The following is a 23661-nucleotide window of genomic DNA, read 5'->3' as shown; positions in this document are numbered from 1 at the left end:
ATGCTTCTGTGTAGTGTGATTATTTTTATACCAGCACTACCCCTAGTGTAGTTGTAGTTATACTGGCAAAAAATACTCTTTAACCAGCAATGCTTATTTCATTTGGGGAACTGGTATAAACTATACTAGCAAGAGCACTTTTTTTTTACCATATAAACCCTGTCTATGCTTGGAGAGTTTGATCGTATGACTATTCTGCTATAGCTATACCAGCAAACACTCCCTAGTGGAGACAAGGTCTTACACTTTGTCACCCCAATTCTAGGTGATTAATATGCATGTGTATAGGATTTTGTTGTACATAATCCATATTTTTGTGTCACTCCCAGTTCTTTTGTCCATTTAGAGCGATGCCTAAAATAGCAGAATAGAAGATGGCCCCTAACCAGAAAAAAATTATGCACGTAAGTATTGATTTCTGTGGACCGATTTGGATTTGATGTGATTCTCCAATTGTGGCTTAAATCTCCCTCCTATAGAGAGGCAGCAATGGAATCAGCAAGGAGTTAGGAGCCACTAGTTACTGAGTGCTAAACCTGGCTCTGCCACAGTCTCTGTATGTTGCCTGGGGCAAACCGCATTACCATTCTGTTGCTTGAGTTGGAGACAATAATTATATTTGGCCACTTCACAAAAGTATTGAGGGTATTAACTGATTTTTGTAAATGATTCAAAATTCTAGAAGGAAAATGTATGCATAAGTGGAAGCACATTGCTACTACTGTTGCAATGTCACTCTTCCAGGTTTGCAGACAGATATACGTTATCACCATAGGTTCACTCACCAAAATTCTATCAAAAGCTGAAGGAGTACCACCTCTTTGAACATGACCCAGGATAGTCACACGAGTGTCAAATCCCAGCTGCTGAACCACAAGCTGCAAAGAATTTCAAAGCGTAAATGAGAAATATAAAATACCAGCGTCACTACGGCAGTTATATAGTGTGCACATATTGGGAATATTGTAATATTATGCTGTATATAATATAAATGTTCACATGTCAACAAAGGTGACACAACTAAGGAATTTACTTAAGTCTCTTTGCATCTAGGTTAGGAAAACTAATCTCCAGACTCCTACTGTGAAGGAAGGAAGGTTCAGTTTAATAATGGTAAAGAAGTTGTTTTGGCTACAATGCTTTAATTAGAGAGAGGCATACTGATGTCATTTATTTAGTAATAAATGAGCACTTAGAAAAACAGTCCTTAACCTTATAAAAAAGGTTTAAAGATCACAATTAGAAGTCTGGAAAAAATAATCTACTGTAATAGGGTTTCTTTATAACCATATTATAAATATACAATACTAAATATCTTGGAGTAATTGTGCAATTAAAGCCCCAGTGAAAGCATTTAGCCTTATACAGATTTTCTAATTCACTGCCTTTGGCTGATGTCCGTGAACAAAAGGAGGTGTAACAATTTGTTCCAGAAACTTTGGGCTCCACCAAATTAAAAATGTTGGTTTTTATCCCTCTCAGTAACAGTAAAATTTGTCCAGTTTAATAGCCTGATGTTTTTATTAGGAAAATCATAGAGAATGAAATAATTTTATACTGAAAAAAGTGCACAAAGAGACACAAAAGAAAAACGTATGCAGTTATTTACTTCTTCCAGCTACATTTTCTTTTCAGTCCATTTATTCATAAGTAAAGTACAAGTCCAGGATAATTAAAATATGATCATTCATCAAAATCTCCTCTGTTAAAGAATAAGGTTAGGATGTAAGCAAACAGAAGTAAGTACTGCATACTTTCCCCTCTCCTACAAGGCCAGCAAGGAGATGTCTAAACACCTCACTCACTCTCCCCAAGAGTTACATTCCTGTTATTTACAGCTTCCTAGACATTTTAACAGACTGAAGTCTGTGTAACAAGCAAGTAGTGTTTTCCTCTGTAAATAACAAGATGAGTAACAACTATTTTGCACACTTTTACTTAAAAACGCTAATCGGTGCAACTAATTTGTAGTTTTTTAAATGGAGTACAATTCTATATTGATAAGTCAAGGACGACTTCATTATTTTAGTGCTCCTGAAAAGTGCCAGACTGACAGCTATGGAGAACAAAGTGCTGTAATCACAGAACAGGTGAAGCACGAGCAGTGTCCGCTCAAGTTTCCCCGGCACCATTCTGTCAATGAATGTGTTTCAAAACTTGTTTCCAAAAAGGACCATTTCCAAGCATGAGAGGGTAATTCCACTCTCAGTGCCCATGTAATCCTTGGCCTTGGGGAGATTTCCCCAAATGCTTCCTTTACTGGTAAATTGTGACGATAAGGGCATCATTAGTCCACCAGGAACTTGACAGACCATCACTTAATTTCCCATCATATAATAATTAATGATCTGAGACAAATTTAAGCAGATCTCCTCGAGATCAAATCTCTAAAATATCACTTCATTGACTGCCCTCTAATTTAACAAAAAAATAGGTCCCAATCCAAAATTCATTGAAACTAATTGAAAGATTCCCATTTACCTCAATGGGCTCTGGATTAAGTCCATAAAGCAGAAGCATAAAAATGCAACTGACAAGTACTGTAAAAGGCTGTTTTACCAGAATGCCTGTGGAAATTCTAGTTTTAGCAGTGGAAAGGGAACTACACTAAATTATAGCCAGAGCAGAAACTGCATTACAAAGAGGTTCGATACTTACATCCTTAACCTTTTCTGAAGTTATAGATTTGTTGTGAGAATCAATGGCACCTTCTGCCACAATTATGATATTCAGCCTTTTCTTTCGTGCACGGTTCTATGAGAAGGAAAACATTGGATATTGAAAAAAGGCCTGAAACAAGATATGCCATTAAAAAAAGAGTTTTGAAAGCAAACTACTGTACTGTATATTAAACTCCAGTGACTAGAATCTTTTCCTTTGGATAATTTACCAAAGATATTTGTAGCTCAACTAATCCAATCGAAAAGGAGAGAAAGACATCTGTATACAGTAGAACCTCAGAGTTAGGAACACCTCAGGAATGGAGGTTGTTCGTAACTCTGAACAAAACATTATGGTTGTGCTTTCAAAAGTTTACAACTGAACATTGACTTAATACAGCTTTGAAACTTTCTTATGCAGAAGAAAAATGCTGCTTTTAACCATTTAAATGAAACAAGCACAGAAGCAGTTTCTTTACCTTGTCAAACTGTTAAACTTTCCCTTTATTTTTTAGTAGTTTACATTTTGCACAGTACTGTACTGTATTTGCTTTTTGGTTTTTTGTTCTGCTGCTGCCTGATTGTGTACTTCAGTTCCAAATGAGGTGTGTGGTTGACTGGTCAGTTCGTAACTCTGAGGTTCTACTTTATTTGCCCGGTTATTAACTTAGTGTTGTCAAAATGTGCTGTGCTCGACAGGACATAAATCTCAACACTGCTCCATATCCTGGAGATCTTTCACTCCCGGAGACTCACACAAAAAGAAAACATACACTGGGACACCAAGAGGAATGCATCAGTTTAGATTCTTATTACTACTAATATACTTAATCCGGTATTTTTCATTCTTATTTTCACAAGCCTTGTAGAAGAAGTGGTCTTATTTTCCTTTCAAGATTTCAGAGTTAATCTGCCTCATATGCTTCTGATATCAGCAAAGAAACCAGTTAATTGCTGGAAATGTCTTCGCTTTAAAAATGTTCTGCTGGCTAAGCGGGTGATTTCAAAGAGATGGGAATACTATCCTAGTTTTGTAAGTTTTGTAGTGTATGCTTTCCGTATGCTAATGCATTCCTACATGTTTGAAAGCACTCACATAATTCCACTTTTATACTAGATTATATTAATGCTCTTTGAAATAATACGCATGTAGAAAAGTTTCCAGAGGAAAATTAAATGTTCTGCATAAGACACCAAGGAGAAAGATGACAAACCAGAAAACAGATCCACTATGGCTATATTTGCGGGACCTATGGAAGCCCTAGACGGAATCTAACTGTGCTTCAAACAGCTGGAGAATGCAGGAATAGAGGCATTTAGGACCAAATAGTTCTACCACTGAAATCAATAGCAAAAATTTGATTGAATCCTACTGGATAGGCTTTGGACCATATCATTTATGTTGCTAGGCACCTCTTTTCAGATGTGAGCGTCACATGACATACAGAATGTTCATGATGCAGTTACAGATTACCTCAGAAAGCTTAACACACATCTGATCCTCCCATCCTTCTTCTGGGGGGTATTCCGGAATAAATACCCAATCCGCACCACAAGCTAATGCACTAACAAGAGCTAGATACCTAGTAAGCACACATTAAAAAAACACAAATAAGAAGACAATTAAACTTCAAAACTTAGGTTTTTTTATAATTAAATTTTACTAGACACAAACTTGTGAGAACAGTACATACCCACAGTGTCTTCCCATAACTTCTAGGACAAAGGTCCTCTGATGGCTATAAAATGACAAGAGAGATCAACAACATTATTGCAACTGAAAGACCCAATCCAAATCCCACTGAAGTCAACGGGAGCTGGGATCAGTCCCTTACACCAAGAACAACACAGTAAACCCAGAAGTAAAGGTATAATCACTTGTCTGATGGGGGGAGGAGGGAACTAGTCCTAGAGTGCTCAATATTGTACCCTCTTTAAAAATGTTCACATCCAGATGTTACCCAGATGCAGGCTGTGCTCAGTAAGGAATATACAGAATGACTGGTGACTACAAGGAGCGACGGGAGGGGGCTAAGGTTTCAGAGCAATGCAATACATATTTCTTTAATTATTTTTCATCCACTGTACATGCAAACCAGTTTTTTATTGTAGTGCTGCTCTAAAATATATTGATTTATTTTTGTAAGAGACCAAAACTTTGCATAAAAAATAAGTTAATACATACATACATAAATAAAGGGTGAAAGAATATTTAATCCATCAATCACAGTAGTGTCACTTCAAGGATTGTAACCATTTGGTTTTTAATAATTCCATTGATTACCAGGCTAACTGTAAAACCAGCATGGTCATTGCTTTATTTGTCAAGAGTGAAACTGAATGAAGTATCTATGTTTTTTCAAATGTATTTCTGTAGCACGGAATACCAATGCATAAATATGAGATACTTAAAAAGAAAGCCAAGCTTTAGTGCACCTGCTTCTCTGGCTAAAGTTTGAATACTTTTGCCTTCTGTATACTCTTGCCTACTTTTCATACCATTGCACATGTCTGACGAAGTGAGAAATATCAGTCAAAGTGACAACATAGCTGAGCTGTAACTATATATCTTTTCTCACCAGTTCAGAAAAGTCTCTTCCAGAGTTCCAGTTTTCTTAGGGTAAAATTCATCCTTGTGCAGAGAACCACCACCAGCCCTCTGTGCTGAAGGGGGATTTAATTAGTGCACAGGGCCTTGTGCTGCCCTGTACAGGAGTGAATTTCACTCTTAAAAGTTTTGTGATGCTGAATATAGTAAGGTGATGGACAAATTGAAATTGGATTAACATATCAATTTTTTGCCTCTGGAGATCTGAGTTTACTCGTGCTCAGGTTTGCACTCTCATTGTTTTCCCTTATGGACGTTTGTTCATATCTCACAGGCACCCCAGATTTTGGAACAGAGTGCAGCCTGACTGTATCCTGTGATCATGAAAGGCCCAGGACTGAAATAAGGTATTGCTGCATTTTAGGATGGAGGTTACCACTGCACAATCATTGCCCAGATTACATTGTATTCTCCCCGAAGTTATAAGCCTCTTTCTTTCATCATCATCATCCATATTTTAATTAGAAAGTCACAAATGAAAACAGAAAGTATATTTGCACAATTCAATCCAGTTAGCAAAATAAAAGGATTAAATTTACAAACACAAAACACACATAAAAATGCTCCCTGTCCATGTTTGATCCATCTCTCAAACCATCCTTCCCCCAATTCCCTCCCACAACACACAAACCAATTCAAGAGGTAAGGGGTTAACTTTTGCTCGCAACATAATTCTGGGTCTATGCAGTCTAAGAACCTTACATCACATTAATTCATACATATGAAGTATTCTATGACAACTAAATCATAAACATGCCTGATTTTACCACTGGGAAAAATATAATATTTTAAAATCTCGTGTACTCCCCCATGCATCCTGTTACCTTTGAGCAGTGGTCATGATGGCATCCACAACTTCAATGATTCTGTGCAAGGCTGAGTCAGTACCAATGGTCATATCTGTGCCACAGAAGTCATTATCTATGGATCCAACCATCCCCACAATGTTGAGGTAAACATATTTCTTCACAGCTTCTTCTTCAATCTTGCCTGCAGAGAAATAGCCGTAAAACCATCTATTAACAATAGCCAGCCACACGAGATGACGCACAATCAGATTGTAGCTGCAATGTATCAATTTAGTCCTTTTTTTTTTTTTTGGTAAGAGTTAAAATTTCTAAAATAAAAAACACATTTCCATAGGGAAAGGATTAGCCAAAGCTAAAAACCGAATAAAACTTCTTGGAGCAAGAGGACAGCTTTTCTTTAAGATCAAGGGTCTTTTGGAACAAACCAAAAGCACTTTATCCCACGGAGTGATTTGCTAGGCCATTTGTTCAGGGAGTTTAGAACTAGTCTTGAGGTTGTCACTCCCTAAACCCAAAAAACATCATTCAGATTACACGCTCAATGTATGGGACGGGATGAAGAAGTAGAGGGGGGCAAACTGAATTGTGGATGTGACCGAGCATGTTCCAGTGGACAGAAAATTCTAAAAGAAGAGAAAATATATGGTCGCCAGCATGAAATGCTGGGTGAAACCCTTTCTGTGTGACTGAAAGACTCCAGTACATTGTTTCATGACTGATAAATGAGTGGGAATGGAGAAGCCGCATTCTAAATCTAAGCATGTCTCTCTCAAACTACAGTGAAAAAATACTGGGTCAGTCATTTAGATTTCTACATGCAGGAAAGCTACAGAATTTTGCCAAAGACAAACTTCTAATTTGTGCTAGCAAAGAATGTGCTATGAAAGGGTGTTTTTTTTTTTTTTTAGAGTCTAATATTTTAGGGCCAAAATACAGCTATCCAAAGAGGGCACAAATGTGACATTGCTAATATATTACACAATGCATATTTCATTCCGTTCCTGGGAATCTTTTTGAGAAGTTGCTCAGCGATTATGTGATGTGACAGCTCAATACACTTGGGGCTGAGTCTGAAAATAAGTATATAGCTTTACTCACATGAGTATTCCCGGTGACTTCAGTTGGAAGACTTACATCAGTATATTATTCATGTGTTTAAGACTAAATTCCAATCTCAGATTACTTATTTTTAGAAAAATAGAAGGATAAAGTAGAGGAAGTGAATTAAAGCAATGGGAACTGGAGCCAACACAAGCATAAACTGCAATTTATAGCATCAAGGAGACAACCTCACTGCAACCACGTCCACTGCACCATTTTGGTGCAACTGAGCAACATACAATAGTTGGGACATTTTCTATTAGTATAGAGAGGAAGGTGGTAGCAATGTCTATATAAAGGTTGCCTAACACTATCCATTCAAAAGGTTTCTTATAAATCTTTTCTTTGAAAAGGTCTCATACCTCTACTGTTTGTAGCAAGTCTGGATATTCGGTAGGGGTTTCCCCTTGGGATACAGCATGCCTTTTTTGTCCCATGAAATTCCATTCAGATTTGGCCAAGATATTAAATGTTAAAAATCACCATTACCCTCTCTCAGGATATGTCTTCACTGCAGAGATAACTCTGGCTCGTATTGTTTGTTGCACCTACCCCCGACCCTATCCACACATGAAAACCTCTCACCCAAACTAATGCAGAGAAGATATAACCGCAGGAAATTTTGGCAGCCTGCCAATAAACTCACTGACCATTCCCCAGCCCAAGCTCATGCTAGCACCAAACCAGCAGCACATCACAAATTGCACCAAGGAGCTGACAGAGCTGTGAAGCAGAGGTGGGGAGGAAAGAGCTGAGCTGAACCAGGCTTCTCTGCTTATAAATCATTTGCCGCCACCTCAATTGGGGAATCACATGGGGCAGGAGCTCTTCCAACTCCCAGGCTGGGGGCAAGGGGGAGAGAGAGAGAGACCGAGAGAGGCCTACCACCCACAGATCCACCAGATGGTACCAGAAGCCAATCATCCCTCTGGGGTAACATATGGGACAGGAGCAACCCTGACTTCTGGGGTGGGGGGGAGAGAGAACTCCAGGCCAGACTGGGCTTCCCCCAACTATCCCATAAATCCAAATCCCCACCCCCTCCTCAGAGAAAACAGCCTTCTCTGGGTGCCAGCCAATGTTGTTAATCTGGTACTTCAATAAGTAGCAGTGCTGGAGGTTCAGGGTTCAGACCCTGCTGTTGATTCATGGTGGAGAGGTGGTTAAAGCTGCACATAATAAAACTTGGCTTTATCTTTTTTTCATTTAATTAAAACTCTAGAACATTACACACATAAAGACTATATTAAAGAAAGTTATTTAGGCTGCAAAGTCTAGCACTTAAAACATAGAAAATGCCAGATTTATGGTTTCCTGTGTGTAACAGGATTACTGTGTTATTGAGCACCCCTTGTGGCCAGCGATGTCTCTGCAGCTCCCCACCTCTTTTTTTCCTCTTTGCTGGGCCCTTTAAGAACTCACAGAGGCTTTCTCTGGTTAACAGTATCCCTGACTGGGGCTAGTTTAATACAAGGACCAGTTACCAGCAATTCAGAGCCCCAAACTAAAATCCATTCCAACAACAAAAAGAAAACATCCATTCATTCACTCTGCTGTTTTCTCTCATTCTCAGAACTTTTCTTCCATACCAATCTGACCCCTCCCAGCTCTCCTTTGCTGGGGCTCTGACATCCAGTCCCAAATGCAGTTAGAGTTTCTTGCCCTTCAGGAACCTCCTTCTCACTGGGCTTTACCCTCCAAGCTCCCTACTGTCATGGTCCAGAAGTAGCCCTTTTTCTCCCTGCAATGTCCATGAGCATAGCTGCAACTCCCTGGGCTTCCCGACATATTGCAGCCACCTTCTACTCTTTATAGTGAATTACCTGATTCCCCTAGGTGTTACTCCTGGGGGAATACTGCACCACTGCACATGCACAGAATTTATGTCCCTCGCAGATTCCTTTGCTTCCCTGCAGAAAAATGACTTTCTGACAGGGAAGCAAAGGGAAGCCACAAGAACGGTCATATGACCCTCCCCAGCAGTATATTTCGGGCACCCAGGGAAGGCGGCAGAGACGTAAATCACTGTGGGGCAGGGGGCAGGACTGGGGAAGACCCGGCTGGTGGCTCCTACCCTGCACCAGGCTCAGATGCACGGCATCTGGGGCTGTGTCAGATCCACCCCCAGATTTCTCCCCCGGCTGTAGGAAGCTCTGCAAACTGCCACCTTAGTGCTTCCTGCATCCATCGCTCCTCACCTGCAGGGGGAGGAATCACTGTACAGGGAGCTGCCCCTCCATACACCCAACCCCTGTGCATCCAGACCCCCTCATGCCCAGACCCTCCTGCTGAGCCTCACTCCCCCCCGCACCCAGAACCTCTCCTGATAAGCCCCACTCTCCCTGCACCTGGACCACCCCAATGAGCCACCCGCAACCCAGATCCCCACCCCAATGAGCCCCATTCCCCCAGCATCTGGCTCCCTGAGCTTCCCACACCCAGACCCCCCTGCAAAGCTCTATCACCTCCACACCCAGACCCCACCCACTGAGCCCCAACCTTCACCTGGACCCCTCCTGCAGAGTCCCATTACTATTGCAATCAGAACCCCCCAACAAGCCCCTGTGCATTCAGATCCCCCCGCATCCGGATCCCCCACTGAGCCGCCCGCACCCAGATTACTCCACACTGAACCCTCTCAACCCAGACATGGATCCCCCCATACTAAGCCCCTCCACACTTGGATCTTGCCTTGCTGAGCCTGCCTGCCCAGACCTGATGCACCTGGCACAGAGGGGCAGGGCCCTGGGGTGTTTCTGGGGCAGGCCCGGTCCTTGCGCTGTGTCATGGGTTGGGTGCAACCATACCACTGACTCCGTGTCCCAGAAGGGAGCTGCACAGTGATCTCCCACCTCTGTGCAGCCAGTGGCCTGTGCTCCCCAATGCCATGCTGGAGCTTCCACATTTATTTGAAAAATAAAATTTGCAAGAATTTTGTAGAATTTTAAAATACTGTGCACAGAATTTTTATTTTTTTGGTGCAGAGTTTTTAATTTTTTGGCACAGAATGCCCTCAGGAGTAAGGTGTGGCCCAATCTGAAATCAGGGATGGGTTGGACCCATGTTCTCCAGCCCATGGGGCAAGTCACACTGTGACACTATGCAACTTTAATTTGGCCCCTTTTGTGTATGCATTATGATAGTCTTTAATTACTTGATCCTGTGCTATTTTTTTTCCACAGGAACTCTGGCTTCTTCAGAGCACGGGATGGATGAACAAGGGGACTGAAAAGTTATGTGTACACAATCATAAATCTAGCATTTCCTAATTTTCATGTGGTTGACTTTGCAACCTAAATAACATTCTTTGAATGTAACTTTTCTGTGTGTAATAACAACATATTTTCTTTCATCAGTTGAAGGAGGACTAAGAGCTCTACATGTTCACAGAGATGCAAACTTACCACTTTGTGCCAGTTCCTCTAGAAGTCCACTCCATTCTTCACGAAAGAGATTAGCACCTGTTAAACTACCATCACCACCAATCACACAAAGGTTAGTGATTCCACGCTGAATCAAGTTGAAAGCTGCCTTCAAACGGCCTTCCCGGGTACGAAATTCTTTGCAGCGTGCGCTACCAATAACTGTCCCTCCCTGGAAAAGGGAAATAAATAATGTATCTTTGTCATATTTTATGTAAATTGTTGTTAATTTTTATGTTGATTTGTTAATTAAGGAAAATATTAACAAAAAAAAGTATGGGAGTACACTAGAAAATAATAGAGTTACCCAAATCTCTAGGAAAATTACATTCTAAAAACTATGGTACATGCATATCAGGCAATGAGGCAGGAAACAAGCGTGGTAGATAAGAAAACCTTTTATATACTTGAAGACTGTTATCCTGTCTCCCTTCAGTCTTCTCTTCTCCAGACTAAACAAACCCATTTTTTTTCAATCTTTCCTTGCAGGTCATGTTTTCTAGACCCTTAATCATTTTTGTTGCTCTCATCTGGACTTTCTCCAATTCGTCCACATCTTTCCTGAAATGTGGTGCCCAGAACTGGACACAATACTCCGTCTTATCAGTGCTGAGAGCAGTGAAAGAATTACTTCTCGTGTCTTGCTTACAAGACTCCTGCTAATACATTCCAGAATGATGTTTGCTTTGTTTTACAACAGTGTTACATTGTTTACTCATATTTAGTTTGTGATCCATTATGACCCCCAGATCCTTTTCTGCAGTACTCCCTACTAGGCAGTCCTTTCCCATTTTGTATTTGTGCAATTGATTGTTCCTTCCTAAGAGGAGAATTTTGCATGTGTCCTTATTGAATAACATCCTATGTATTTCAGACCATTTCTCCAGTTTGTCAAGATTTGTCCTTTGCAATGCTTGCAGTCTCTCCCAGCATAGTATCAGCCACAAACTTTATAAGTGTATTATCCAAATCATTTTGAATAGAACTGGACCCAGGACAGATCCCTGAGGGACCCACTTGATATGCCCTTCCAGTCTGATTGTGAAGCATTAATAACTACTCTCTGAGTATGCTTTTCCAACCTACTGTGTGCCCACCTTACAGGAAGTTCATCTAGGCTATATTTCTCTACCATGTTTATGAGAAGGTATGTTCGTCTGTATCAAAAGCCTTACTAAAGTCGAGTTATATCATATCTATTGCTTCCCCTCAATCCACAAGGCTTGTTACCCTGTCAAATAAGGCTATTTGTTCTTGACAAATCTGTGTTGTCTGTTACTTATCACTTTATTTTATTCTGGGTGCTTACAAACTGATTGTTTGATAATTTGCTCCATTATCTTTCTGGGTACCGAAGTTAAGATGACTGATCTATAATTCCCTGGGTTGTCCTTATTCCCTTTTTAAAAAATAGGTGCTATACGTGCCCTTTCCTAGTCCTCTGGAATCTCTCTCATCCGCCACACTTCCTCAAAGTTAATCGCTAATGGCTCAGAGATCTCTTCAGCTAGTTCCTTAAGTATTCTAGGGCATATTTCATCAAGCTCTGCGAACTTGAAGACATTCTTAACTTGTTCTTTCCCCCATTTTAGCCTCAGATCTCCCCGATTTATACTGGTATTCACTATGTTAGTCATCCGATCACTGCTAACCTTTTTGGTGAAAACTGAAGCAAAAAAAGGCATTTAACACTCAGCCATTTGCTGCATTTTCTGTTATTTTTTTCCCTCCTCATTGAATAATGGGCCTACTTTGTCCTTGCTCTTTCTTTTGCTTCTACTGTATATATAAAATGTTTTCTTGCTACCTTTATGTCCCTGGCTAGTTTAATCTCATGTTTTTGCCTTGGCCTTTCTAATTTTGTCCCTACTTGCTTGTGTTGGTTTTATTTATAGTCATTCTTTGTAATTTGACCTAGTTTCTACTTTTTATATGATTCTTTTTGGAGGATCAGGTCATTAAAGATCTACTGTTAAGCCAGGGTGGGCTCTTACCATACTTCCTCTTTCCTATATATTGGGATAATTTGCTCTTGTACCCTTAATAATGTCTCTTTAAAAAACTGCCAACTCTCCAGAATTCTTTTTTCCCTTAGACTTCATTCCCATGGGATTTTACCTACCAATTCTCTGAGTCTGCCTTCTTGAAATTCCATTATCTTTATTGTGCCATTTTCCCTCTTACTATTCTTTAGAATCATGAACTCTATCATTTAATGGACACTTTTATCCAAGCTGCCTTCCACCTTCAAATTCTAAACCAGTTCCTCCGTGTTCATCAGAATCAAATCTAGAATAGACTCTCCCCTAGTCACTTTCTCCACCTTCTGTAATAAAATGTGTCTTCGATGCATTCCAAGAACTTATTGGATAATCTGCGCCCTGCTGTATTATTTTCCCAACAGATGTCTGGGTAGTTGAACATCAAGTCCTGTCTTTTGGATGATTTTGTTAGCTGTTTAAAATCTGTTTAGAATCTGTCAGCAAGCTTTACAGAAAATATATAATCATCAGTATATCTTTTTTGTCTTTTATACAAGCTTATTGTCCTTGATTATAGTTTTGCTGTGTTTCTAATGTAGTCTAGAAAGTAATATTAACATAATGCAGATTTTCTTTCTTCCTAGCAGAAGATTTAGAGATTATTACCTCAGTGTTTCATAATCATTTCCTACGTAGAGTAAAAACAAGAAATCTGAGCCAGGCCCAACCCAAATTTGAGCTTGGAATTTGTACAGTTTGTATTACCATCTGAAACAGTCTGCCTCACTACCGAGCACTTCCTGTTCCAAACCATTTCTTGGCACTGCCCATACGTGTTGAAAGTTATAACGAGCTGATAATGGAAAGATGAAAGTGAGGAAGAAGAGAGCTGGGAAACCTGTCTCCATGAATGAGAGTGCAGTACAAACACACACTTGAAGTGGTTCTAAAAGTAACCAGTTATGATGGAAACAATGAGTAAATGACTCACATTAGAAACATCAGAAATGATAATAGGCAAGAGTCTGTGTTAAGTGAAAGAAGCATGTGACCCATTTGCTGCTAACAGTGGGTGCCTCTATTCAGAAACAGAATTATGAACCAAGTACAAAAAAAAAATTACCCATTCCCTCAAAATACTTATTTTTGCAAAATAAAATTAGAATAGTATAAAAAAGAACAGAAAGGCCGGCAAACAACATCCTTCTTTCTTTTATGTGTTATTGAAAATGAGAACTATTTTATCAAGAAGAAATACTGCAGAGGTAACTACAGCACAATTTGTTTTGCACAATGATCTGGTTAAAGGAGCCCACCAGGTATGTGCACTAGCCTCCACATATAATGGTTTCATTTTTTAGCAATTGTTTTGCATATAAATTTAAAAAATGTAAATGTTTACTTTTATTGGTGAACAGCTTCCATGGCATCACATAAAACATAGCATTTCCCTAATACATTACTAATATGACATTGTTTTAAACTTCTGGGGCACAATTCTGCCACTCCTGATTAATGTGTATACCTAAACATGCATTTAGGAGCCTAACTTTGGGCCCCCAATTTTGAAAATCTAAAACCTACATTTTCAAAAAGGGTTACTGTTTCTAGGTGCCAGGCATGATATACCATATAGAGGTCTGATTTTTGGAAGGTGCTGTGCATCAATTATCTGCAAATCAGGCCCTTTCAACAGGTGTTTGAACTTGGATGCCCAAAAATGGAGCCAGTCAACATCACTGACTACTTTTGAAATTCTTGGCCTTGATCTTCAAGTTTAAAAATTCTGGTTAATGATTTCAAATGAGGGCTTTGCTTTGTTTTCTGTTGTTTACAGTACTTACCACTTGCAAGATGCTTGAAACACTTTCCCATGATACTTCAACAATGTTGTCACCTCCATCAACCATACCTTGGTAACCCTGAGACAAGAGAAACATATTTTAGAAACCTGACATGTCATTCTGCATAGTATTACTACTGGGGTGATGGTCATGTTGTACATTTATATCTATATCTATCTATATATACATATATTTTAGACAGTAGTACTCTTCCAAGCTCCACCCACAACTTTAGCCCCATTTACATGAACCACAAAAATTATACACTATTCACAGTAAATTGTGTTGATGTTCACAATATGATCATATGTGCCACTTGGCTCTAATGGGCTTCTTAAGCTCCCCCTTGAGGTACGTGAATGCACCTATGGGCCCTGTTGGATCATGAGGCTTGGCTTCTTCTTGATTTGAAGGTAAATGATGGTATCTCCCAAAAACCACTACTTGTGGCATTGACATGAGTCATCACTCTCAATAAACTGTGCAGATCTGTGATCCTCCCTCTCATTTTTTTACATAAAGGATGAAAAAGTTAATAATACTGATAATTAAATGTTCATCACCAGATTGCGGAGTTAACCCTCCACTAAGATGAATGGTGTGGTTCATGCCTCTCAGAGCTAGTTTCCAGCCACTCTGCAGACTCATCTCTGCATCAGTTACATATTTTTTGAAGATTTCTTCACAACCGTGACAGCTAGAGACTTACTTATAAAAATTAAAGCTGAGATTCTGAAGAACAGGAAAGTGGCTTCAGAGAAGTGCCAGTATGGGATATGAGTGAAAGCCATTTGCTTCGAAGCCCTAGCTTCAAAATGCAATATTACATCATCAAAGTACAACACGGATAGCTAGTATAAGGGAATGGCAATATATCTGCTGTGCATTAAAGGTTACACGTTCTATTATTTTTGAAGAACCATGAAGTACTGGGGACAGACTAAGGTGAAAGCAAGAGTGTTTATAGTCTCCACAAAGGAAAGAAAAGTGATTCTGACATTTATTGTTTACAAAGCATAATTTACATACATTTTAAAGTAATGGGAAAAATCTCTAAACATCTCAGAGCAAAACAGAATCAAAAGGCAATATGCAAAACTGGATTACAAAGAACAAATGGGGTCAGACTCACTTTATTGCTCTTTTTTACACAATTAATGGTGAAGGAAATGTAGTGGAGGCAATGTACCTGGATTCTGATAAAGCATTTAAAACATTGCCTCAAAACCTAAATTCAAATTGGCTTGGAAAATCATTGGGTATGGTTAAATGGCAATGTATCAGGATGAGAAGAGGAAAGATGTCTAATGGGAAGCTGTAGGGCTCAGTAATAATTTGGTTTCACTAATTCACTATATAGCTATTAACCACTGGATACTGACATTTGCAGATTCTAATTTATTGGGAAGTGTTGCAAAAGATGGTGAGAGGAATGAAATAAAATGAGATTTAATCTGGAAAAATACAAATTAGTAGATCTGATAGGAAAGAAATTTACAGCTGTTATTCAGCCTTGTGGACATTAAATTAAAAGCGGATGCAGTCCAATATGGTAACAAAATTGGGTAAAGTGGCTTGTGGCTGCATGTGCAGAGTAATCATGCTATGGAGCAAAGAGTTAATGGTCCTTCTTTATAGGACCCCGGCAAGACTGCATCTGTCAGTCTGGGGAATCTGAATACTAAAAAGTTGGGGCTGTAAATTGCAGAAGTTCAGAGAACAACAGAAATGATTAATTATGATCTGGAGGGATTTAGTAATGAGGAAAGATCAAAAGAGCATAAATATTTTTTGTTTCACTATGTGAATACTCAGGGGAACCTGATAAGCCTACCAATGTTTAAAGGGCGTAAAAGGTTAAGGATGGAGAAAAAAGTACTTAGGGTGATCCAAAGGAGTAATAAGATAAAATCAGTAAGAAGAAATTATATACTGAGTAAAATATTATGAGTATCATCCTGAGTGACCGTGAATTCTCTGAAGTCTCAAAAGGTTTATGGCATAGTCTCAAAAGGGAAGTGGTAGAAGCTTCTTCCCAAAGTAGACTGGAGAAATAAATACATTTTAGGTGCAATCATGCAGTGGGCAATGGAATAGACAGGCTTCAGGAAAGGTCTTTCAGATGCTAATTTCTGTGATTTTTCTATGTTTTACATGCTCTTAGGATTTATCTAAACAAGGTCTCTACAAACTGAAGTATTTGGTAACACATTTCCCTCCAAAGTAAACAGAATACTGGAAAAATGCACATGTGTGCACAAGTGCGCACACACACATGCATCTACACACACACAAAACCAGGTTTTCTTCAGCATGAATTAATTTAGACTTTTAATTTTGATGCTTTCCATCCAAATCTGAGCAAAGTGCATCAAATCTCCTCATAGCAAGAAATGCTCAATTGCAGTCCAACAGGAGACAAGAAGGTTTCAACAAGTTATCCACCAACCAGAAGAGGTCCCTTAATCAGGAATTTGGTGAAAGCAAAGAACCCAAAATATTCTTAATGTCACAATCAATATGGGACAAAAGGGTCTTTCCCCACTGGTGCTCAAGCTATCTTCCTTCATGCATAAATTCATATTTTATAAGGCTAGAAGAGACCATTATGCTCATCTAGTGTGAACTCCTCTATAAGACAGGCCATAGAACAGTGGTTCTCAAACTTTTGTACTGGTGACCTCTTTCCCATAGCAAGCCTATGAGTGCGACCCCCTTATAAATTAAAAACACTTTTAAATATATTTAACACCATTATAAATGCAGGAGGCAAAGCGGGGTTTGAGGTGGAGCTGAAAGCTCACGACTCCCCATGTAATAACCTTGCGACCCTCTGAGGGGTCCCAACCCCCAGTTTGAGAACCCCTGCCATAGAACCTCCCTGAACTAATTTCTGTTTGAACTAGAGCAGAGGTTTCAAAACTGTGGGTTGCAAGGACCTAACAGGGCTGCACTGAAGGACCAGGATGAGGAGGGGGATCTACCCAGCAGGGGAAGCGGGTGGGGCTCTAGGAAGTTGACTATATGTTAATAAATTGTACAGTGGGTACCTGTACTGAGTACTATAATACATTACTCCATGAGCAATGGGTTTGCTTGCAAACCAACATACTACTCAACATGAGTAAGGGCTATTCCATATTAACTCCAAGAGTGGACACTCTTATTCTGAAATAAAATGACCTTATTCCACATTAGCTAATCCACTCTGGAAGTGCATTACACTAATTCAGAATAAGGCAGTTTATTCCAGAATTCGGGTGCCTACACTGGGAGTTAATCAGGAATAATTAATCTGCTTTAAATTCACATCCTATTTTATTCCGGATTAATGTTCATGTCTAGTCAATCCTTAAGGGTGATATAAGTGGGCCCTAAAATTGTTAGGGGGAGTATTCTCAGCTCCTTGAACCCTGAAATCTCATATTCCTCTACTAAAACAACAAGGAGTCTGGTGGCACCTTAAAGACTAACAGATTTATTTGGGCATAAGCTTTCGTGAGTAAAAACCTCACTTCTTCGGATGCATGCTCATATTCCTCTACTGCAAATTTAGAGTATATTTTCCAGGACTAAAATCAACAATTTAGGAGTTTTCAAATGCCCTTGTTTTTGGGGGATCAAAATTGTGCTCTTATTCATATTCTATAATAATTGATAATTTTCCTTATACTCTGGGGTCCATTTTCCTTTGGGTTATTATCAAGCAGCACAAAGAACTTCCAAGAATTGTATAGGGCTCATTAAATTAATATCTGTTTACACATATTGTAAAACATCCCTATAAATAAACATGATGCTATAAAGGAGCTCAATCCTATTCCACAGCCAGTTTGTTCTTACTCAGTTCAAAGCTGTACCCATTACAGCTACATTTTGCCTGAACGTGGGGCTACTTTTTGCCACAACTGCAGAGCTCTTGACACTGCAAAAGAAACGAGTAAAAAGGATGAAACAATTTTATGTGGGGTCAGAGGAAGCATTAATGGGATGGACTGCCTTTGGCTCATCAACTGTAACAAAAAGAACAAGGAGTACTTGTGGCACCTTAGAGACTAATACATTTATTTGAGCATAAGTTTTCGTGGGCTAAAACCCACTTCATCGGATGCATGCAGTGGAAGATGCAGTAGGAAGATATATATACAAACAGAGGACGTGAAAAAATGGGTGTTACCATACTAACTATAACGAGAGTAATCAGTTAAGGTGGGCTATAATCAGCAGTAGAAAAACACTTTTGTATGATAATCAGGATGGCCCATTTCCAACAGTTGACAAGAAGGTGTGAGTAACAGTAGAGGAAAAATAGCATAGGGAAATAGGTTTTACTTTGTGTATGACCCATCCACTCCCAGTCCTTATTCAAGCCTAATTTAATGGTGTCCAGTTTGCAAATTAATTCCAATTCTGCAGTTTCTCGTTGGAGTCTGTTTTTAAAGTTTTTTTATTGGAGTATTGCGACTTTGAGGTCTATAATCGAGTGACCAGGGAGGTTGAAGTGTTCTTCGACTGGTTTTTGAATGTTATAATTCTTGACGTCTGATTTGTGTCCATTTATTCTTTTGCGTAGAGACTGTCCAGTAACAAGTCAGGCTGAAAATTTCAAGGCCCTTAATTTCACCAATTGGATCTAAACAGGAATATTTTTAACTCTCAGGTTTTTGGTGGTGTTTTTGTTTTGTTTTGTTTTTTAACCTCCCAGAGCAGCTTCACTCCACCAGAGAGGTAGATCACATCATGGAACAGGCCACCCAAATAACCTGAGAGAACTTGCTTCAATACCAGGATGGATTTGAATTAAATCACTAGTCAGGAAGACTCGATTTAATCATGGATTTCTACATAAAAGTGCATTCTTCTTGGTTGTTATAACCTTAATACATATTCTTCACAACTCAGAGATAGATGTAGGTTTCATTTTTAGAAGGTACACACTATACATTTTTAAAGTGATCTATTTTGAAAACTTTTCAGATTAGTTTTACAGCTATATCAGAAAATGAATGATTGTTTGGTTATTTCATTTACCAAAGGTAACTGAAGCAGATATTTAGAAGTAATTGGGAGGTGAACTATCTCCAATTCAAGAGGTTAATCATTAATATTTGGAGGATTTTTTTGCCATGCTGTATTAGGAGGAGAACATCACCAGAGATTTAAATTGTTTTATTTAACTAAAACAACGTTATGTAGATTTTTTCTTCAACAGCAAACATAATATTTTAACAAAACAAGCATATGAATTTTTGAATGTAAACAGTCAAGTTTTTCTTTGTCGCACTGTTTGCATTTTGCACGCATGTCTGTCTTACCTACAGGCAGGGCCGGCTCTAACTTTTTTGCTGCCCAAGGCAAAAAAGAAGAGCACCGCGCCGCTGTACCCCCCCCCCCCGCCCCGGCCGAAACCCCCCCCCCCCCCCCCCCCCCCCCCCGAGCACCATGCCACCCGAAGCCCCGCCCCCCGAGCACCACGCCGCCCGAAGCCCCTGCCCCCTCTCCGAGCGCCGCGCCGCTGAATCCAAAAAATAAAAATAAAAAATAAAAAATCGAGTGTCACCCTGCCCCACGGTGCCGCCCGAAGCACGTGCTTGGTCGGCTGGTGCCTGGAGCCGGCCCTGCCCACAGGTAGAGGAACTTCATTAAAATATTCCCAAACTGGTTCTCTTTTACAGCCTACTGCCATTACAGGTTTTCCCTTCTAGTGAGAATGGTATGGTAGATCTCAAATCAATGAAGGCTACACTCAGAAAGACCTCAAGACTTCTGGAATATGCTGCTCAAACAGTTTCACTTTGTTTCTACTGCCTGTCCCTCCCTACTCACATTTATCTCCAGACGTCTTCTCCTTGTCCGGATCTATTCCTCCCCCACCAATCTTCTATTCATTGAACTTTTTGAAAATTTGCACTTTTAGAGAGAGGTAAGGGATTGATGCTATGTACACAAATTTACAGAGGGCCAATAGAGGTCTGTTATTTCTCACCTCTATATATTATTTATTCATTTAAAAACATTTTTGCTGTTAATAAGCATGTTATCTCTGGAGACACAAATCCACAGTTTGAGAACTGCAAAACTAAGCATCTCTGATGCTATCTTCTAGACTGAGCACTGAGTCCCATTGGGTAGACAGAAAGATTACCCTAAATAATCTATACAGAAACCCCTGGAACACCATAAAATTTGGTCCCTAATCCATGAACTATTGGAACTCATTTACAAAACTTTTCTTAAACATTACATGACTATAGTCTAATACTATAGAATTAGAATTTATAATCCCTATTCCATGATGAGATATCTTCGAGCTATAATGTATCTTAATTAAAACTATCTTTAGATAGGTTTTTTCCTCAAAAAGCATTTTATCAAAAAAATCTGATTTAAATTTAAAAAATCAGATTTTTTTGATTTTTTTTAAATCATTGATTTTTATCCACCCTATTCAATACAAAAAAAAAAAAAAAAAAAAACCACTAATCACACTACTCAAACTGGAATCCACACAGGGTACCAGCAACCAACTTGATGTGGCGCATACCCTGGAAGAAATCTTTCCCCAAACCCCTCTCCTAGTCTTCCAAAGACCCCCCAACATCTCAAGCTTATCATCAGAAGCAAGCTCCCCAGTGGCCAGAACACACCAATTCAAAGCGGTACCACACACGGCCAGAAAAACAGATGGAAAACTTGCTGACATATCTTTGCTACAATGATCAATACCTCTACACGTGTCTATCATGACATGTGGTGTACCTCATCCAGTGCATCAAATGTCCCAACAACAGCTATATGGGTCAAATTAGACAATCAATATGCTCTCGAATGAACTCACCCAGAAAAATGATAAAAGACAAAAACACCCTATCAACCATATACAAACATTTTTCACAATACAAGCTGACCTACCAATCCTGATCCTCAAAGGAACCCTGCACAACACCTTCAAACTACAAGCCAGATAACTTAAATTCATAACTCTGCTAGACACTAATGATCACAGTCTCAACAGAGACATTGGTTTTATGGCTCATTACAACAATTTGTAATCTACTAGCCCTTCTTTGTTCTATGACTGTAGCGGTGTTAATTGACAGCTTCATTTTAAGTGGTTTCTTGCAACACTCATTAACCCTGTATGTTTAACAATCTGTCCCACCTTGTATTTAGTTGTGACACTCCGGTTACCTTTTCCAGACCAGAGGAAGAGTTTTGTGAAGCTTGGAAGCTTGTCTCTTCCACCCAAAGAAGTTGGTCCAATAAAAAAATATTACCTCCCCCCCCCACTTTGTCTTTCTCTGGGATCAATATGGTTACAACAACACTGTAAACAGCATACTTCTAAGGCCTGGTCCACACTAACCCCCCACTTCGGCCTAAGGTACGCAAATTCAGCTACGTTAATAACGTAGCTGAATTCGAAGTACCGTAGTCCGAACTTACCATGGGTCCAGACGCGGCAGGCAGGCTCCCCCGTCGATGCCACGTACTCCTCTCGCTGAGCTGGAGTACCGGCGTCGACGGCAAGCACTTCCGGGATCGATTTATCGCGTCTAGACAAGACGCGATAAATCGATCCCAGAAGATCGATCGCTTACATCCGGACCAGGAAGTAAGTATAGACGTACCCTTTGGCATTTGTATGCACCCATGAAAGAAAAATGACTGCATGATTAATCAACACACAATCAAAGAAGAATAAAAATCAACACCCTGGTGACTGCCTACAGCAGAGGTGGGCAAACTACGGCCCACGAGACCATCCTGTCCGGCCCTTGAGCTCCCGGCCAGGGAGGCTAGCCCCCAGCCCCTCCCCAGCTGTTCCCCCTCCCCCGCAGCCACGCGGATGCCCGGGCAGCACTCTGGTTGGCGGAACGGTGCGCTCCTGCCGAGCAGAGCAGCAGCATATCTAGCTCCGGCCAGGCGGCGCGGCTGCCAGACATGCTGCTTTGAGCGCCATGTTAAGGGGACCAGGGCTGGGGGGGCTGGATAAGGGGCGGGGGGTCCCGAGGACTCAGTCAGGGGACAGGGAGCAGGGGGCGGTTGGATGGGGCGGAGGTTTGGGGGGGAGGGGAGGACAGTCAGGGGCCAGGGAACCGGGATGGTGGATAAGCATGGGAGTCCCGGGGGGTCTGTCAGGGGGCAGGGGTGTGGATAGGGATCAGGAGACGGGGATTGGGGGGGGTTGTCCCGGGGGGCCTGTCAGGGGGCGGGGGGGTTGGATAGGGGTTGGAATCCCGGGAGGGCGGTTAGGGGCAGGGGTCCCGGGAGGGGGTGGTCAGGGGACAAGGAGAAGTGGGGGTTGGATGGGTCGGGGATTCTGATGGGGACGGAAAGTGGAAGGGGGCAGATAGGCGGTGGGGGCCAGGCTGTCTGGGGAGGCACAGCCTTCCCTACCCGTCCCTCAATACAGTTTTGCAACCCCAATGTGGCCCTCAGGCCAAAAAGTTTGCCCACCCCTACAGTGTAATGTTGAAAGAGTTGAACTACAAGCTATTTCTCTCTCACAGGCATGTCCCCTACTCACAACGAATCATATGATCCTGTATTCCAGACCTACACAAGTGTAAACAAGATAGAATGTTACTCTCTGTTGGAATCCCTTCTCTGCTACAGTAACTACATTGTACATCAATATTCACCTTACACAACTTCTACAGATTCATGTCTTCAAACTGTAGTAACTAATCTGTGATTATCCCCAATTTGCCTTATCCTGGAAGGCATTAAGAAAGCTAAAAATTGCAGAATATCAGCAGTTATACATTTGAGTGTATTAAGTGGTCCACAAAAGTATGACAGAATGCATCCCTGTATTCACACCCTACACACCATTGTAATAAATTTTGTATAAAATATGCCTGGTGAGGTATCATTGGAAAACTAATAACTCGCTGGTCAATAATACCATAATGAAATGTGTGTAGCAACATTATATGTAAAGTTATGAATTCCCCCTAAATAATGTTAGTAGCACATGTTCAAACCCATGTGATTAGGCAGGACGGGTCAAGCAGGTCTTAAACAAAGGAATGAGCGGTTTTTACATATTTACAATTTACATATAAGTTGTAAACAGTGTCCTCACATAGCAAGAGGGGAAGACAGGAGACAAGAAAAATCTGCATTTCAGCAAACAGAGAAAGATCTTTCACCACCCTCCTTTACTGTTTGAATGAATTTTAATTAGGGGTTGCCCTCAGGAAAATGCATTTCAAAGGGTGACTGAACT

The 23661-nt window shown here is 40.4% G+C and overlaps 1 protein-coding gene across 4 annotated transcripts in view; it reads right to left on the bottom strand.

Annotated features, from left to right (window-relative positions):
• PFKP (phosphofructokinase, platelet) overlaps positions 1-23661 on the bottom strand; it is a 65373-nt gene that overhangs the window by 23547 nt on the left and 18165 nt on the right. For all 4 annotated transcript variants that reach the window (XM_034760061.1, XM_034760062.1, XM_034760064.1 and 1 more), the window contains exons 3-9: positions 14427-14504; positions 10583-10772; positions 6093-6258; positions 4355-4399; positions 4135-4243; positions 2659-2754; positions 786-878 (exon numbers count right to left, since the gene is read on the bottom strand). In XM_034760061.1, coding sequence (XP_034615952.1) covers positions 786-878; positions 2659-2754; positions 4135-4243; positions 4355-4399; positions 6093-6258; positions 10583-10772; positions 14427-14504 — 777 coding nt within the window. The remainder of the gene's footprint in view (positions 1-785; positions 879-2658; positions 2755-4134; positions 4244-4354; positions 4400-6092; positions 6259-10582; positions 10773-14426; positions 14505-23661) is intronic.

The sequence above is a fragment of the Trachemys scripta genome, chromosome 2 (genome assembly GCF_013100865.1).
Source record: "Trachemys scripta elegans isolate TJP31775 chromosome 2, CAS_Tse_1.0, whole genome shotgun sequence".
In the NCBI taxonomy this organism is placed as follows: Eukaryota; Metazoa; Chordata; order Testudines; family Emydidae; genus Trachemys; species Trachemys scripta.
Note: the sequence above shows the minus strand (reverse complement) of the source record. Positions and strands in the feature narration are given on the sequence as shown.